At 37.9% G+C, this 19570-nt stretch overlaps 1 protein-coding gene across 3 annotated transcripts in view; it reads left to right on the plus strand.

Moving 5' to 3' along the window:
• The window catches only part of PHKB (phosphorylase kinase regulatory subunit beta), a 227564-nt gene that overhangs the window by 136989 nt on the left and 71005 nt on the right, over nt 1-19570 (plus strand). For all 3 annotated transcript variants that reach the window (XM_025371409.1, XM_025371407.1, XM_025371408.1), the window contains one exon: nt 11024-11118. In XM_025371409.1, coding sequence (XP_025227194.1) covers nt 11024-11118 — 95 coding nt within the window. The remainder of the gene's footprint in view (nt 1-11023; nt 11119-19570) is intronic.

Raw genomic sequence — 19570 nt, forward strand, 5'->3', positions numbered from 1 at the left:
AAAAATTAGCCAGGCGTGATGGCATGCACCTGTAGTCCAGGAGAATCGCTTGAACCTGGGAGGCGGAGGTTGCAGTGAACCAAGATTGCGCCACTGCACTCCAGCCTGGGTGACAGAGCAAGACTCCATCTCAAAATTTAAAAAAAAAAAAAAAAAACAAAAAACTGACTTCTAGACTTCAGCTTGTGTATCCCATATGTGCGACTAAGTTTTCTTATCCTGTACATCAGACATTCATAGTGATGATCTTCATTCAGGTACTACTACATGATCCCGGCTCATTAAAGATTATAACTTTACATACTGTATAATTTAAGGCAGGTGAATACAATAATTTTTAGGGTGGATATTTTGAAAACATTAATAAACATTAATGGTTAAAACAAGATATATTCTCTTGGTAAACTTGAATATTAAGCAATTTTAGTTAACTACAACTTTCTCTCCAATATACACAAACGCCCAGAATACTCAAGTTAATGAAAATTTGCTTGAATCTCACAACAGAATTTTTTTTTTTTTTGGGGACGGAGTCTCGCTCTGTCGCCCAGGCTGGAGTGCAGTGGCGCGATCTCGGCTCACTGCAAGCTCCGCCTCCCGGGTTTACGCCATTCTCCTGCCTCAGCCTCCTGAGTAGCTGGGACTACAGGCGCCCGCCACCTTGCCCGGCTAGTTTTTTTGTATTTTTTAGTAGAGACAGGGTTTCACCGTGTTAGCCAGGATGGTCTCGAACTCCTGACCTCGTGATCCGCCCGTCTAGGCCTCCCAAAGTGCTGGGATTACAGGCTTGAACCACTGCGCCTGGCCAGAATTTTTTTTAAGAGACAAGAGGGTTTCACTCTGTCACCTAGGCTGGAGTGCAGTGGTACGATCATAGCTCAATGGAGCCCCAAACTCCTGGGCTCAAGTGATCCCCCTACCTCAGCCTCCTGAGTAGTTGGGACTACAGGCACAGATCACGACACGTGGCAGGATCTTTTTCTTTTGTGGATGGGTATTATTTAATTTCTTTAGAACACTAACAAGCTACTTTTAAAGTGATAAAATAGATATAGAAGTACTTTAAAATTTCCAAAGTGTTATGTATATACAAAGTTCCCAACTTAATTTCTTGGGTTCCCAAAGTTCTTTGGTAAGTCATTGATTGGAAGCCAATTTATTTTCCTGTAGAAATTATATTTTAAATGATTATTAACACCCAGCAAACTTGTAACCATGGGGTTATGAATTATTTCTCTGACATTATCATCTTTTTCTTCTTTCTCCCTCTCTAGCTTCTCTTCCCTTTTTTTTTCTTTCTTTTCTTTTTTTTTTGGGGGGGGGGTTTGAATGTAAGATCTGCCACTTACTACCTGTGTGATTCAAGTTTTCTTAACTTCCCTGAACATTAATTTCTTTATTTTTATGTTATAAGGATTAGCTGGTAAGGAAATACACATAAAGCATTTACTATGGGACAAATACATGTTTAAATGGTTCTTCCCCTTTCTGTTCCTACTTTACCATTCATCTCCCTGTTGATCTTTGCTTCTATTTATAGAGGCCTACTCTTTGATAGTGACTATGGATATCCAGTAGCTCACTAACAAGAGTTATAGGAAATACTTCTCTCTGTCTATCTCTCTCTAAGGGCAACCTAATTATTCTGACATACTACTTCCTAATTCCAGTGTTTGTCACAAAAATAAGCCCTTTTGCATTTGATTTTATTCATGACATTTCTTGCCTAATTGATCTCAAATATAAAAGCTACAGATTAAACCTGGAAATCTAATGCTTTTTAAACTTAAAATCATTGATCAAGTGTCCCCTAGTGTATATAAGGACATAAGAAACTGAGGTCTTGATTTTCTTTGGTCTGTTGTCTTCAAATACAGTTGACTCTTCAGGATAGCACGTGGTTTTGTTACTGCTCAGTTCAAGATAAAATGAATAGATAAGAATGTACAGGTATATTTTTACATGTTGGTTGCTAAGAGATTTCCCAGTTGTTGCACTTCAGGAAACTTCAAGAATATTTTCATTATCTTTCTCATGTTACCCATGTGATGGCTAGTGACCTAAAGTGGGATTTCTGTGCAGCAGGCATTATAAACATCTTGAAGGACATGTAGTATTACTTTAAAGGCTTCACCTGGGAAGACTTTCTTTCTTTAGCTTCATGTATAAATAACTTTCTTTTTTTTTTTTTTTTTTTTTTTGGAGATGGAGTCTCGCTGTGTCACCCAGGCTGGAGTGCAGTGGCGCTGTCTCAGCTCACTGCAGTCTCTGCCTCCAGGGTTCAAGCATTCCTTCTGCCTCAGCCTCCCGAGCAGCTGGGACTACAGGTGCATGCCACCACGCCTGGCTAATTTTTTGTATTTTTAGTAGAGACGGGGTTTCACCATGTTGCCCAGGCGGGTCTCAAACTCCTGAGCTCAGGCAGTCTGCCCACCTTGGCCTCCCAAAGTGCTGGGATTACAGATGTGAGCCACTGCGCCCGGCTGATAACTGACTTTCTTAAAGCTAAAATGTTTTTATTGAATTAGTACAAGTGCTAGAATATTTTCATAGACATTATTCTCATCCTTACATATATTAGTAAAGTTGAATATGAGAGTAGTAATAGACTCTGAGAGGGCTTTTCATACATGTTGTCACACTGATTTTCAGAAACACTAATAAAATATGTCACATTCTGTGCTCTGCCTTTTACAAACATCATCCTAAGTAATCCTAACATCTCTTTGAGATGGGTACTACGTGGCATAGGTGAGGAAACTTAGGCCCACAAGAGTTTAACAACTCACCCAAGGTTACAGAGCTCATGAGTAACAGAGTTTATTGATTTTTTCAGGAGTCTACAGGGTGCTTGTCACCTGTAACCTCTGTGGCATTAAATATTCCTATTAAAAAAAAAATTGCTAACCTAATAAGATAATAAATCGAGTCTTGTTTTCATTTACATTCTGACTATTAGAAACATGTTTCTTAGTCACTCTTCTGTGAATTGTCTAGTAATTTTTTTTTGCCCATTTAATCTTGGTTTTATGGTTTTTCTTATCAGTCTACATGAATGTTTTATATATTAAGTGTATAAAACCTCTCTGATATTTTCCTAGTTTGTCTTTAAATTTTGCTTTTGCTATATTTTCATGAGCAGAACTTAAAATCTTTACACACTCAGATCTACCAGTGTTTTCCTATTTAATTTTTGCTGTGGAATTTACCATTTAATTTTAGAAAGTCCGTCGTTGTTAATCAGTTGAGTAAAATTCATACACACACACACACACACACACAGACACACACACACACACATACATATTTGGAATTTTTTGCTATAATATGAGGTTAAGGATCTGCATTTTCTTTTTCTCCAAATAGCTCATTTCATAATTCATGTGTTACTAATATGTGTCACCATAGCTGAGAATCAGCTAGGCTTTAAAGTACATAATTTTACCCTATAAATATCTGCTGAGCCTATTTTAGTATGTCCTATGTAATTTTTGTGTCATGATAAAAAATATGTGCTCTGTTAAATTTTCCTTAATTATTATTTCATTAAAGAAACAGATTTTTCTTAATATTTTCTTTTTATGCTGGACAATTTTTGCTTGAGGTAAGCCCAGGGTATATTTTATAAACCTTCTGTGAAAAAAAAATTAATTAACTTAATTCCTGTCTTCTAAGGAGTTAAAGACAGATATCTCTATTTTATAGAAATTCTTGATTATCTTGGAGGTGTGGTGCTATACTGTAAATGTAGAAAGCCATTGATCTCTTACCCTCGCTCTTTTATTTTCATTTTGAATATTCTGTAGTTTGTTCGATATAAGTTCTTTCAGGATTGTCACTCTTCACCAGAAAACCAGTTTCATTGAATTGGAACAACAAAGACCTCTATTTTTGCCTCCTGAATAATAAAAATCAATGCAGTGGGGAAAAAATATGCCCATAAACTTGACCTTTTAATGATATTTGTCACTTTTATACCATTATGGAAATTAAAGTAATGATTATGGCAATTAGCGTTTCTGTATTTGCTAACCCACTAATTTATTATTCTGCTTTGTAAGTGTATTGAGAGCCTACTAGGTGCTGGCGGCTGTGCTAGGTACTGGGTGTCATGTATAAGAAGCATACAGTCTATGAGGTCATAGATGAGCACGTGGTGTAAGTGGGAACATCAATCTAGGTATAGAAGTGTGGCACAAAGAGAGAAATATGAAGGAAATGCAAAGAAATAAGCTTTCGAAAGACTTGGTTAACCATTTGATTCTTACCAATTTTAATAGATTAGCATTTATGCTTTACAATGATATAAGGTTTCTTAATTTATCTGTCACTATTTATAAATAACAAAATACTGCAATAAAGATAGAATTTAATTTCTATAGCATGACAGTGAAAACTTGTTGGTTTTAGAAATTTTTTCACATCTTAGTGATCATATAATTGAGATAGGGAAATAATTTACTGCCTGTTTAGAATATCACTGTGTTAATCAACCCTGTATCATGAGCTAAACTGAAATTAATACATTAAAATTATATGTTGATATCTGCTTCTTTTATTGATTTGGTTTAAATTTTTAAAAAGTATTTTTTTTTCAGAGAGAAAGGAGAACATTGGTATTGTGCAACTTGATTTAGATAGGAAAAATGCAACATGTCTAAATAGTTTTTTTTATTTCATCCTCCTTCTGGTATTATTTTCACCTATGTAGTGTAGAATGTCAGTGTTCTTAAAGGGCAGGATTACTATGTGATTAAGAGCCCAGACTCTGGAAGCCAACTGACTGTGTCTCAGCTTTGCAGTATACCAACCACAAGAAAGTTGCCTAAACACTCAGGTGCCTCTGGTTCATCATCTGTAAAATGATAAGGTGGTTGTGAGAATTAATGAATGAATATGTGTGAAATACTTAAAACAATGCCTGGAGCTTAATAACTGTGTAGGTATTGCTGCTGCTGCAGAGGCCGCGGTGGCTCTGGCAGACTCTGCTGCTGCTCTTCGTCCTTCTTCTTATTCTACTATTAATACTACTTTAATTATTATTGAAAAGATCTTCCAAGAGTCACTAAAATCCTTTGGTGATTTTGTCTCAAATAACAATGCAGATGTGCCTGGAAGGTACCCCAGGATAGAAATCTAATGTAGAAATATTCCTAAAGCTGCAAAGAAATTTATAACCATTGATTCCCTGCTCTGTCATATTCACTACCTAAAAGCAATATATAAAAAGCTATGGAAAATGAACTGTTATCTTTTTAGTAAGTATTATACACAGGTACATTTATACAAAACTCAGCATAGTATTGTTTTTAAGTGATCAGCATAGAGCCAAAGATCAAGAATGAAATGAACATGTTTTATAGCTTACATGCAGTAAAAATGAAAAAGTGAGCTGACTCACTTTAGAAGTTGGATTTTTTTGTTGTTTTTTATCAATTAATTTGCACATGTGTGAGCATAACTAAGATAACTTTATAGATGCAGACTTGCTGGGTTGGAAAATATGCTCACTGTAAATTTGTGTAGATAACTGACAACTTGCACTCCAAGGAGGTTTTGCAGAATTGCATTTCAGGGGCTTTTCCTACCACCACCACCTCTCCCCCGTATATTCTCTTCCAGGCCCATGGAGAAATCCTGCTGTAGTGAGTGAGTCTCTGGTGCTGATGGGTATCCTTCAAGTGTGTTACAACAGAAGGCAGCAGAGAACCACAGACTTAGTGCCTTCCTCCCCACTGCCTTTCACTCTAAATTTCCGTCCATGTTATATCCTTGGATTTTATCAAAAGTTGCCATAAGGAACTACCATGTTAAAAGGGCTTCCATTTTTACAGTGCAACAGCAATTGAGGACGTTGCCTTCATGTTGGTCATTGCCCCATAAAAAAAGAACGCCCCTTCTCAGAAATCTCTTTTAGAATTTTGTATCAGGAAACACTGCTTCTTAACAAACTGATTTCTTTCCTTTATTTTTCTGAGAGAAATCTAACTGACTTCTTTCCTATTATTTTAAAAATAGCTTTATTGAGATATAATTTACATACCATATATTTTACCTATTTAAAGTTTACAATTCAGTGATTTTTGATATGTTTATAGAGTTGTGCAACCATCACTGCAATCAGTTTTACAATGTTTTCATCATCTTCCTGCCAAAAAACCTCATGCCCAGTAGCAGTCACTCCTCATTTCCCTCTCATCACTACACCCTTTCACCCAGCACTAGGCAATGGCTAGCCTACTGTCTAATTCTATAGATTTGCCTATTTGGGACATTTCATATAACTCGAAACTGATAATGTGGACTTTTGAGTCTGGCTTCTTTCACTTAACGTGGTATTTTCAAGGTTTATCCATGTTGTAGCATGTTTCAGCAATTCATTCTTTTTATGGCGGAACAATATTCCATTGTATGTATACGTTACATTTTATTTACCCATATCATCAGCAAATGAACATTTGGGTTGTTTCCACTTCTTAGCTGTTATGAATAATGCTGCTATAGACTTTATATAAAATTATTGTTTGACATATTTTTCATTTCTCTTGGGTGTATACCTAGGCATGTAATTACTGGGTCTATGCTAACTCTTACATTTAACATTTTGAGCAACTTCCAGACTGTTTTCCAAAGCTGCTGTATCATTTTGCTTTCCCATCAACACTATGTGAGGGTTTCTATTTCTCTACATCTTTGCCAACACTTGTTCTTACCTATTTTCCTTTTTCAATTGTAGCCTTCCTAATAGATATAAAGTGATACCTCATTGTGGTTTTGGTTAGCATTTCCCAAATGACTAATGTTGAGCATTTTTTCATGTGCTTATTGGTAATTTGTATATCTCCTTTGGAGAAATGCCTATGTAGACACTGTGGCTATTTTTTAATTGGGTTTTTTAATTTTTATTATTGTGTTGTTATGAGTTTTTTATATCTTCTAGGTTTAAATCCCTTACAAGATACCTGATTTGTGAATGTTTTCTCACTGTTCTTCGGGCTGTTATTTCACTTTCTTGATGGATCTTTTGCAGCACATAAAAGTTATAATTTTGATGAACTCCAGTTTATCTCTTCTTTTATCACTTTTGTTGTGATGTCATAGTTTTGTCTAAATCAGTCACAAAGACTTACTCCTATAATTTCTTCTAACAGTTTTATTGTTTTAACTCTTACATTTAACTCTTGGATCTATTTTGAGTTGATATTTATATATGGTGTGAGGAAAAGGTCCAGCTTCATTCTTTTGCATTTGAATATCCAATTGTCTCTGCACTATTTGTCAATAAAAAAAAAAACATTTTTTGGCTGGGCATAGTGACTCACGCATGTAATCCCAACACTTTGGGAGGCTGAGGCTTGAGGCCAAGAGTTTAAGACCAGCCTGGCCAACATGGCAAAACCCTGTCTCTACAAAAAACACAAAAATTAGCCAGGCATGGTGGTAAATGCCTGTAATCCCAGCTACTCAGGGGACTGAGGCACCAGAAGAACCTGGGAGGCGAAAGTTGCAGTAAGTTGAGATTGTGCCACTGCACTCCACCTGGATAACAGAGCAAGACTCTGTCTCAAAACAAAACAAAGAAAAATCCTTTCTCTCCCTACTGAATTGTTTTGACACCCTTGTCAAAAATCAGTTGACTATATATGCAAGGGTTTATTTTTGGACTCTGTATTCTATTTCTGTGTCTATTCTTATGCTAATACCACACTATTAATTACCATAGCTTTTTTCCTTTCCAATCTGATACTTTTTATTACTTTTTCTTTCCCAATTTCCCTGGCTGGAACCTCCAGTTCAATGTTGAATAGAAGTGGTGAGAGTGAACATCCTTGTCTTATTCCTGAACTTTGGGGGAAAAGCATTTAGTCTTTTACCATTGAGTGTGATATTAGCTGTAGCTTTTTCATAGATGCCCTTTATTTGGTTGAATACATTTTATTCTGTTCCTACTTTGTTGAATGTTTTTATTCAAGGATGTTGAATTTTGTCAAATGCATTTTCTCAGTCTGTGGAAGTGATCAAATAGTGTTTTCTTCTTTATTTTGTTGGTAGGGTCTATTAGTAATTGACTTTGTGATGTTAAGCCATCCTTGCATTTGTGGGATAGATTCTACTTGGTTATGATGTGTCATCCCTTCTTTATGTTACTGGATTTGGTTTGCTAGTATTTTGCTGAGGATTTTTGTGTCTGTAAAACAGATTTTGCTTTGTAATTTTCTTGTGATACTTTGATTTTGGTATTAGAATAATATTGACCTCTTAGAATGAGTTGGGAGGTGTTCCCTCTTTTTTGGGAGGGGGAGCACAGTTTGTGAAAGGTTGGTTTTAATTTTTCTTTAACTGCTTGGTAGAATGCACCAGTGATGCCATCTAGTCTTGAGCTGTGTTTGTGTGTATATGTGTGTGTGTGTGTGTGTGTGTGTGTGAAGTTTCAATCACTTTATGTACTTTTTACAAATCTGTTTAGATTTTCTATTCCTTCTTGGGTCAGTTTTGGTAGTTTGTGTCTTTCTGGGAATAATTCATCCATTTCATCTAGGTTATCTAATTTGATGGCATATATTTGATATGATATTATTCTCTTATAATCCTTTAGTTCTCTAGTAATGTTTCTTTCTTGCATTCTTTTTTCTTTTTCTTTTTTTATTATACTTTAAGTTCTAGGGTACATGTGCACAATGTGCAGGTTTGTTACATATATATACCTGTGCCATGTTGGTGTGCTGCACCCATTAACTCATCATTCACATCAGGTATAACTCCCAATGCCATCCCTCCCCCTACCCCCTCCCCACAATAGGACCCGGTGTGTGATGCTCCCCTTCCTGTATCCAAGTGATCTCATTGTTCAGTTCCCACCTATGAGTGAGAACATGTGGTATTTGGTTTTCTGTTCTTGCGATATTTGCTGAGAATGATGGTTACCAGCTGCATCCATGTCCCTACAAAGGACACAAACTCATCCTTTTTTATGGCTGCATAGTATTCCATGGTGTATATGTGCCACATTTTCTTAATCCAGTCTGTCACTGATGGACATTTGGGTTGATTCCAAGTCTTTGCTATTGTGAATAGTGCCGCAATAAACATATGTGTGCATGTGTCTTTATAGCAGCATGACCTATAATCCTTTGGATATATCCCCAGTAATGGGATGGCTGGGTCAAATGGTATTTCTAGTTCTAGATCCTTGAGGAATCACCACACTGTTTTCCACAATGGTTGAACTAGTTTACAGTCCCACCAACAGTGTAAAAGTATTCCTATTTCTCCACATCCTCTCCAGCACCTGTTGTTTCCTGATTTTTTTAATGATTGCCATTCTAACTGGTGTGAGATGGTATCTCATTGTGGTTTTGATTTGCATTTCTCTGATGACCAGTGATGATGAGCATTTTTTCATGTGTCTGTTGGCTGTATGAATGTCTTCTTTTGAGAAGTGTCTATTCATATCCTTTGCCCACTTTTTGATGGGTTGTTTTTTTCTTGTAAATTTGTTTGAGTTCTTTATAGGTTCTGGATATTAGCCCTTTGTCAGATGAGTAGATTGCAAACATTTTCTCCCATTCTGTAAGTTACCTGTTCACTCTGATGGTAGTTTCTTTTGCTGTGTAGAAGCTCTTTAGTTTAATTAGATCCGATTTGTCAATTTTGGCTTCTGTTGCCGTTGCTTTTGGTGTTTTAGACATGAAGTCCTCGCCCATGCCTATGTCCTGAATGGTATTCCCTAGGTTTTCTTCTAGGGTTTTTATGGTTTTAGGTGTAATATTTAAGTCTCTAATCCATCTTGAACTAATTTTCGTATAAGGAGTAAGGAAAGGATCCAGTTTCAGCTTTCTACTTATGGCTAGCCAATTTTCCCAGCACCATTTATTAAATAGGGAATCCTTTCCCCATTTCTCGTTTTTGTCAGGTTTGTCAAAGATCAGATGGCTGTAGATGTGTGGTATTATTTCTGAGGACTCTGTTCTGTTCCATTGGTCTATATCTCTGTTCTTTCTTGCATTCTTGATTTAGTAATTTGAGTCTTCTCTCTTCTTGGTCAATCTAGCTAAAGGTTTGCAAGTTTTATTGAGCTTTTGATTTCCTTGATTCTGTATTGTTTTTCTATACTTTGTTTCATTAATTTCCACTCTAATCTTTATTATTTCCTTCCTTCTGTTGCTTTTGATTTAGTTTGCTCTTTTTCATCCACTGTCTTTTTTTTTTTTTGAGACAGAGTCTCTCTCTATCGCCCAGGCTGTAGTACAGTGACACAATCTTGGCTTACTGCAACTTCCGCCTCCTGGATTCAAGTGATTCTCCTGCCTCAGCCTCCTGAGTAGCTGGGATTACAGGTGCACACCACCACGCCCAGCTAATTTTTTTTTTTTTTTTTTGTATTTTTAGTAGAGATGGGGTTTCACCACGTTGGCCAGGCTGGTCTCGAACTCCTGACCTTGTGATCTGCCCACCTCGGCCTCCCAAAGTGCTGGGATTACAGGCATGAGCCACCGTGCCCAGCCGTCTCATCCACTGTCTTAAGGTGGAAAAATAGGTTATTGATTTGAGATTTTTCTTCTGTTTAATATAGGACTTTATAGCTATAATTTTTTCTCTGAGCATTGTTTTACCCACATCCCATTGATTTTGGTGTTTGTCTTTATTTTAATTAATCTCCTCAGAAAGTATATTAGAATATATTTTCTCATTTCCCTTTTGATTTATTATTTGACCCATTAGTTATTTAGTAGTATGTTTTCATTTCCACGTATGTGTGAATTTATAAGATTTCTTTCTGTTATTGATTCCTAATTTCATTCCCTTGTGGTCAGACAATATACTTTTTATGATTTCAGTCCTTTTCTATATATTGAGGCTTATTTTATGGCCTAGTATGTGGTATATCCTGGCGGAGGATGTTTCATGTACACTGAGAAAAATGTATATTCTGCTCTTGTTGGAGTATTTTCTAAAAGTCTAGTTGGTTTATAGTGTTATGCAAATGCATTTTCAGTAATGTCATTCCCCTTCTTTTTTTCAGCTGATGAACTAATCAGTCCTAAAGACATTGATCCTGTGCAGCGCTATGTCCCACTAAAAGATCAACGTAACGTGAGCATGAGGTTTTCCAATCAGGTAAAGAGATATTGTATTTCTTAATTTAGACTCGCCCAGAGACATTTAAGCTTAATTGAAGAGTACATTTTTGTTCTGAATAGGTTTTTGTTGTTCCTTCTGAAGGAAAGGTTTCTCCCTCTTCTGGTTAGTTAAGATTTTCTTGTGGTAAAGGGCTATTTGTTAATGAGGAAGTGTGTTTCAGATGGGTCCAACAAAGTGCCTTCTAGGTAAACATTTCCATCTTCAGAATATTGAGTTTAAGCTGTCAAGTGTCTTTGAGAAGAAGCAGTGCATCTGGGTGGCAGGAGGACCAGTGATCGAAGGGAGTGGGATCCCCCGAAAGTCCTGTGCTTGATGTCTCCCCTGCACTGTGGCTCCATGACAAGGCTGAGTGACTGACAGAGTTGTTACAGTAACAGCGACTTGGTGACGTGTTGGGGAAGGAATACTTTTACAATTTTTGGCCGGGCGCGGTGGCTCAAGCTTGTAATCCCAGCACTTTGGGAGGCCGAGACGGGCGGATCACAAGGTCAGGAGATCGAGACCACCCTGGCTAACACGGTGAAACCCCGTCTCTACTAAAAAAATACAAAAAACTAGCCAGGCGAGGTGGCAGGCACCTGTAGTCCCAGCTACTTGGGAGGCTGAGGCAGGAGAATGGCGTAAACCTGGGAGGCGGAGCTTGCAGTGAGCTGAGATCCAGCCACAGCACTCCAGCCTGGGCGACAGAGCAAGACTCCGTCTCAACAAAAAATAAATAAATAAATAAAATAAAATACAATTTTTACATTTAGTAGCTATGGATTCAGACTGTGTTGTGTCAACAAAATAAGTGTTTATAGGATCAGCAAGATTGATATTGACTTGAGCAAACCCTCAAGTATTAAATGATACCAGTAATGAGGACTGTTAAAATGAGAATGTTGTGGATTGCGGAAACTGCCTGAGGAGAAAGGGAATGAACCTGCATGTGTGCCTTGGATTCTAAGCAGTGAACATGCATTTAATAAGATTGGTATCAACACTTACAGAAGATAATCTTACAAATGGAAATGTTCCTTATATTTAAAAAAATGCATATTTTACACACACACACACACACACACACACACACAGAGCAATAAGTGCTTGTTTTAATAAGAGAAAGGGAGAGCCAACGGCCCCATTAGATTGTATTGCACTGTTTCTCTGACTCTTTTGCTGGTCTTCAGCAAAACATGTAATGACTCTGAGTTATTTATGGATGAGAAGCTATTTGAGAGACTTGTAAATAAATGCTATGGTTTTCTGAAGAACATAAAATTCCTGTGTTAATATGTGATGGAAGTTTCTCACTGGCCTGTTAGCTCCTTATGTAAGAGGGGATTTGGCCTTTATCTTAGTTACCGCTCATGTTGGTACAATTGGCAGAGTTGTTCTCAGCACTTGGTGACGTGTTGGGGAAGGAATCGGTTTTAAATTTTTGCATTTAGTAGCTATGGATTCAGACTGTGTCATGTCAACAAAACAAGTGTTTGTAGGTGCAGTGCAAGTGTACAGTCTGTACCGATTTGAAATGCACCATTTTACTTGAAGACATGGCAAAATAGGGAATTTATCCAACTTCATATTACCAGTGCTGGGACTGAGCCATTTTAAGACTAATATGTATCACTTAAATAGTATTTCACATGTGTGACCCACTTCTCTAGAGTGACAAAACCTCAAAACCTTTTCTTAGAAAATAAATTAATAGGTCACAGATTTGAGGTGTGCGGACAGGAGCCAGAGAACATCAAAGCATTTCATAGGCATATGGCTGACAAAATCATCAATTTAAACAGTTGTTTCATGCTTGACACATATAATGATGGCTGTGGGTTATGTGTAAATTTTGGTGTACAACATACTGCTTGCAACTCTTTCTCTCCTGCTCAAGAAAGCTTATCAGGATGTGAGTGACTGAGAGTGAATTTTAAAGAGAATTCACTCTGCAGGTAGGTTTTATGTCAAAATTACTTTGTACTGCTGCTACTGAATTATCTGTATCATGCCTCCCAAGTGGAGCCACATCCTAGCTAAGAGAAATGTTCTCCTCCTGTAGCCACATGGCAGAATACCTCTGTGCAGTGTTGTATACAGTTTCTGAGAGGGAGGTGATGGGGATATTTGCAGCAGAAAACTACTGGGAGTGGATATGTTGCCACGTGGTTGTGGTGATATATAAAATATTGAAGCTGCCTTGCCACTTTCTCAGCCATTTTAAGCAGTAGGCAAGACCTGGCATGCCCATGTCTGTTCCCGGGGCTGGGCGAAGTAGACTGATGAAATAGAGGGGTCAGACATATCTCCAGATGTGCAGCCCTCTGTTTGAAATGTTGGTGTCAGTAGCCACTTAGTCATGATTGAACAGGTGAGATTTTGTAACTAACTGATCTGTGGGAATTCACTAGGTGCTTTAAACCCTGCCACAAGTTAGGAAAGTAAATAGGGAGTAGTAAAGTCCAAGCAGCTTCTGAAAATGGTAGAAGTGCTTACCCTCGAAAGAAGGTATGTCAGGGATCCCATGACTACCCTCAGCCACTGTAATTCACTAGAGGACTCACAGAACTTAGAAGCTGTTACGCTTACACTTAGGGGTGATTACTGTGAAAGGATACAGAATAAAATCGGCAAAGGGAAAAGGCACATGGGGCAAGTCCTGAGGAACTTCGGCACAGGCTTCCAAGTGTCTTCTTCCAGTGGAGTCAAGTGAGATGCACTTAATTACTCTAGTGAGGATGTGTCAACACATGCATAGTGTTGCCAACCAGGGAAGCTTGCTCAAGCTTTGTTGTGTATAGTTTTTACTAAAGGTCAGTTATGTAGGCATGCAGCATCTCAATTGTTTAAGCACCAGCCCCACAGGGAAAACCCAGATGTTCACTGTAAATCACATTGTTAGTGCAAACTCTCTGGACAAACTGGTACACCGTGGCCCAAGGCCTCAGGCATGCAAAACACTCTTATCATCTTGTGAGTCTCTTAGTTTTTCTCAAATGTTTTCTGTTTCTTTATTTTTGACTATATTTTACATTAATTGCATTTTATTAAAATTTTGTGTAATTTTGTGTAACCACCGTCATGGTCAAGATACTTAATTGTACCATCCCATATCACCATAAGGCTTCCTTGTGTTACTCCTTTATAATCATACCCACTTCCTTCACCCCAATTCTTAACCCCTTGCAACTACTAATATGTTCTTTATTTTATAAATTTGTCATTTTAGGGGTGTTATAAAAATTGAACTGTACCTAACCTTTTGGGATTGGCTTTTTTCACTCAACATAATTTCCATGAGATTGATCCAAGTTGTTGCATGTATCAACAGTGTATTAGTCCATTCTCAACTGCTATAAAGAAATACCTGAGACTGGGTGATTTATAAAGAAAAGAGGTTTAATTGGCTCATGGTTCTGCAGACTGTACAGGAAGCATAGCAACTTCCATGCTTCCAGGCTTTTGGGGAGGCCTCAGGGAGGTTTTACTTATGGAGGAAGGCAAAGCAGGAAAAGGCATCTTATATGGCAGGAGCAGGAGAGTGAGGGGGAGGGCCTACACACTTTTAAACAACCAGATCTTGTGAGAACTCACTATGCAGTACCAAGGGGGAATGGTGCTACCATTCTTGAGAACTCCTCTTCCATGATCCAACCACATCCCACCAGTCCCTACCTTCAACACTGGAGATTACAGCTAGACATGAAATTTGGGTGGGGACATAGATCAAAACCATATCACGTAGTTTGTTTCTTTTTATTGCTGAGTTGTACGCCATGGTATAGTGGTACCTTAGTTTGTTTAACCATTCACACATTGAAGAAAATCCTGCAGGTTATTTGAACATTTTTTAGAATTCCACTTTAATTTATTCATAATGTTCATTTATAATGTTTTTTCATATATCACTTTTTAAATTTTCATTAGTTGGTTGCTCTAGGAATTACTGTATACATTCATAAGTTATCAAAAGTGTAGTGGTATCATTTTGCCACTTTAAGTGAATTATAGAAACCTTCTTCCATTAGTTTCCCTTACCTTTTTCATTTCTTAAACATAATTTTTAAAAATATTTCCTCTGTCTTCTTTGAGCAGCACATCAAATTTTGTGAAAATTTTTGCTTCAACCATAAACTTTGATTGAAGAAGTTCATGGGATGAAGGATAGTCTATTGTGCTGACCTCAGTTTTTACCATTTCATGTTCTTTCCTATCTGAATGTCCCAGCCTTCTTCTGTTATTTTCTTTCTGTTTGGAGACCTTCCTTTAGACATTATCTATGGGTAGGTGTGCTAGCAACAAATTTCTTAGTTTTTCTTTGTCTGAGAATATCTTTATTTCGCCTTCATTCCTGAAGGGTAGTTACGTTGGATATAGGATTGCTAGTTAACAATTGTTTTATTTCAGCAGTAAGAAATATTGTGCCTCTTCCTCTGGCTTCTGTAGTTTCAAATGAGAAATTCCCTGTCAGTTCAAATTTGTGTTCCTCTACAGGTAATGCCCCATTTCTTCTTGTCCTAAGTCTCCTTATGCCACTGGGTGGAGGGCCAGAAGCTACCCGGCTCAGTTGACGTGGGAGGATCAGCCTAATTGCTGTTGCCTCTGGTGTGGAGCAGGGGTTGAGTAGGACTGTCATTGCTTTGAAACCTCTGCAGGTGAATTGGACTGCCCAAGGGTACCTGAGTAGTAGAGCACTGTGGAGTCAGGAAGCTCCCTGGGGCTTCTTTGTTGATGCTGCAAATATGTTGGCCCATTAGTGCTCTGGTTGTGAAGCAGAGGTTGGGTTGGCTCACCAGGACTTTGAAGTTGCTGCTGAAGACAGATTGGCCAACTGGTATCTCAGTTGAAGAGCTGAGATTAGAGCTCCCCACTTGGTCTCTGTTGTGCTTTCCATTTCCCAGTCCTCTGGTGAGAGAAACAGATTTTTCTTTTTTCTATGCCTATTGGTTATTTCAGGCTGCAGACTCCTGCACTGCCCAGCCTAGCATATATGTAGTCTCAAGAATCTCACTGTATTGCCATTCTTCAAGTGCTGAGGCCTCTGGCCAGTCCGGTCTGCTTTCTTTCCAGCTTTCAGAATCCTTTAATAGTTATCTGTCTAGGCCATCTTATTCCTACTTCCAGTTTTTATAGTGGATAATGTATGTTCATAAGTCTTTTTTTTTTTTTTTTTGAGACGGAGTCTCGCTCTGTCGCCCAGGCTGGAGTACAGTGGCCGGATCTCAGCTCACTGCAAGCTCCGCCTCCCGGGTTTATGCCATTCTCCTGCCTCAGCCTCCCGAGTAGCTGGGACTACAGGCGCCCGCTACCTCGCCCGGCTAGTTTTTTGTATTTTTTAGTAGAGACGGGGTTTCACCGTGTTAGCCAGGATGGTCTCGATCTCCTGACCTCGTGATCCGCCCGTCTCGGCCTCCCAAAGTGCTGGGATTACAGGCTTGAGCCACCGCGCCCGGCCTTTCATAAGTCTTTCTACAAGTAAAAAGATTTCTTCTGTTCCTTTACTCATCTTTTTTCTTCAGAATAATTTTTTAAACAATAATGGCTATCATTTATTGAGCACTTATTTTTAATAGCAGCTTTATTGAGGTAGAATTGCATCCCATACAATTCACTAACTTAAAGCATACAATTAAATGGTTTTTAGTATATTTACCAGAACCAATTTTAGAACATTCAGAACTATTCGGATACTATGGTCATTTTTTAATTGATTTGTTTCTTTTATTATTGTATTGTAACAGTTCTTTATATATTCTGAGACCTTGATATGATTGTAAAAATTTTCTCCCATTCTGTGGATTATCATTCCAGTTTCTTCTTGGTGTCATTTGGAGCACAGAAGTTTCTAATTTTGAAGAAGCGTCATTTATCTATTTTTTTCCTTTAGTTGCTTGTGCTTATGGTATCATGTCTAAGAAACCATTGCCTAATCCAAGGCCATGAAGATTGGTGTCTGTGTTTTCTTCTAAGAATTTTATAGTTTTAGCTCTTATATTTAGACCTGTGATCCATTCTGAGTTAATTTTATATATGGTATGAGGTATAAAGCCAGCTTCATTCTTTGCATGTGGTTATACAGTTGTCAACATTGTTGATTCTTCACAGTACATTTTTTCTTTTTTTAAAATAAAGTAAAATATATATGATGTATATAAATATTATATATTGCCGAGACCAGCTTGGCCGTAGAGACCCAAACCTAGCGGCGCTAGAGGAATTAAAGACACACACACAGAAATACAGAGTGTGGAGTGGGAAATCAGGGATCTCACTACCTTCAGAGCTGAGAGCCTTGAACAGAGATTTACCCACATATTTATTGACAGCAAGCCAGTCATAAGATTTACTAAAAGTATTCCTTATGGGAAATAAAGGGATGGGCCGAAATAAAGGGATGGGCTGTGGCTAGTTATCTGCAGCATGAACATGTCCTTAAGGCACACATTGCTTATGCTATTGTTGTGGTTTAAGAACACCTTAAGTGGTTTTCCACCCTGGGTGGGCCAGGTGTTCCTTGCCCTCATTCGGTAAACCAACAGCCTTCCAGTGTGGGCGTCAAGGCCATCACAAGCATGTCACAGTGCTTCAGAGATTTTGTTTGTGGCCAGTTTTGGGGCCAGTTTATAGCCAGATTTGGGGGCCTATTCCCAACAATATATAATGTATAAATATATACTATATATTATATAAATATATTTATATAATAATATATATAGTATCTATATGTAATATAAATATATATATATAAAAGATATATATATATCGTTTCAGTCATTCATAAGTGTACAAGTCAGTGGCATAAAGTACAGTTACAGTGTAATGTAGCTGTTGCCTCTGTGTATACCAAAACCTTTTTTATCGTCTTCAACAAAACTTCTGTACCCATTAAGCAGTAACCCTCTTTCTCTCCTCCCTCCAGCCCCTGGTAATCTCTATTGTACTTTTTGTCTCTATGAATTTGCCTATTCTAGTTACCTCATATAAGTGGAATCATGCCATATTTGTCCTTCTGTGTGTGGCTTATTTCACTAAGCATAATTTCCACACTAATGTTTGTGTGTTTTATTAGTATGGTGTTTTCTTTCTTCCCACTGGTTATTTTGTCACATACCTGGTAGACTTCATCATTCAATCATGTATTAGTGTGATAAGTGAGCTGATTATTCTCAGTGTATTAAGTAGTAGTCTGCTACCCCCACCATCCCATCCAGAGGTAAGGGAGAGGTGATGGGAGTTTTGTCTCCTGGCTAACCTTATTGATGAATCAGGGATCTGATTGGGAACAAACAAGACTCTTATCACCCTTGCCAAATGCCAGAACATAAAAGGCTTTAAGAATCTGTTGTTTGCAGTGGAAGCCTTAACTCACCCCAGCCAGCTTTTTCTGTATATTTGGAGAAAAGCCCAGCTTTATTGCTGACTGTAGTTCCCTGTGTGGTACATGTGGCTGGCCACTGCGGCCTTTAATCAGTCCTTCTATTCACTTCCGCTTCTCCCACCTGTCCTCCATTGTGCTTGCAAACCAAGTGCCCCTCTGGGTCTCTTGTAGTTGGTGGGTCAGCTCTCATACCTGCTGCAGCACTTTGGTGATACTCTAAGTGGTATTGTTTGTTTTATACAGGTTTTCTCTGCTCTGCTTTATTCATTAATGTATTTTTATTTGCCATCTTTTACACTAGAAATGTGTTTAAATACCTTGTTATCTCATGACCTTCTTTCTTTTTGTCATTGCTCTGGCTTAGTCTTTTTTGTTTATTTTAAATCTGTAGCCGGTCTTTTCTCTGGGATCTGAAGAGAGATGAGAACTGAGAGCATATATGCACTCTGCTCTCTGGAACTAGGAGCCCAGGCCTTACCTCCTGTGCTTAAGTCTTTCCTCGTTGTTTCTGTTGAGTGTCTTTTTCTCCTTCTATACCCAATGTTTCTTCAGTTCTTACGGAATAAACCGAACACTGTGATATATATGAGTAAAGGTAGATATTTACTAAATAGTTGTGATGGCCCCAAATAGATACAAACCAAGTAAATTAAACACCAGACTTACAAAATTGTCTGGGAAAGTCATATTTAAAGGAAAATTTACCGTAAACTGTTCATTGGACCATCCTTTATTCTTATAAACAGGGTAACAATGTCTGCTTTTCTACCCCCACTTTTCTATGGCACATTTGATTTGGGGAAGATAAATTATACAAAATACTATAGTATCCCATCCTACAAATTACTCCCGGGCAAGAAGTCATGTGTTTAGAAGCTGTGCCATTAAGACTGATTTCTTTTGCATACTTCGTGTACAACACATGTCACTATTGCAGTTGTTGGTTTACATGCCTCACTTCCTCAAAGAGGTCCTGAAAGTAGAGAATGTGTCTTACTCTTGTCTTCTGTTATCCTAGTTTGGTATTTGACAGGACCAGAGAATAGAATTGATAGATACAATGATAACTAC

Source organism: Theropithecus gelada, chromosome 20, assembly GCF_003255815.1.
Source record: "Theropithecus gelada isolate Dixy chromosome 20, Tgel_1.0, whole genome shotgun sequence".
NCBI lineage: Eukaryota > Metazoa > Chordata > Mammalia > Primates > Cercopithecidae > Theropithecus > Theropithecus gelada.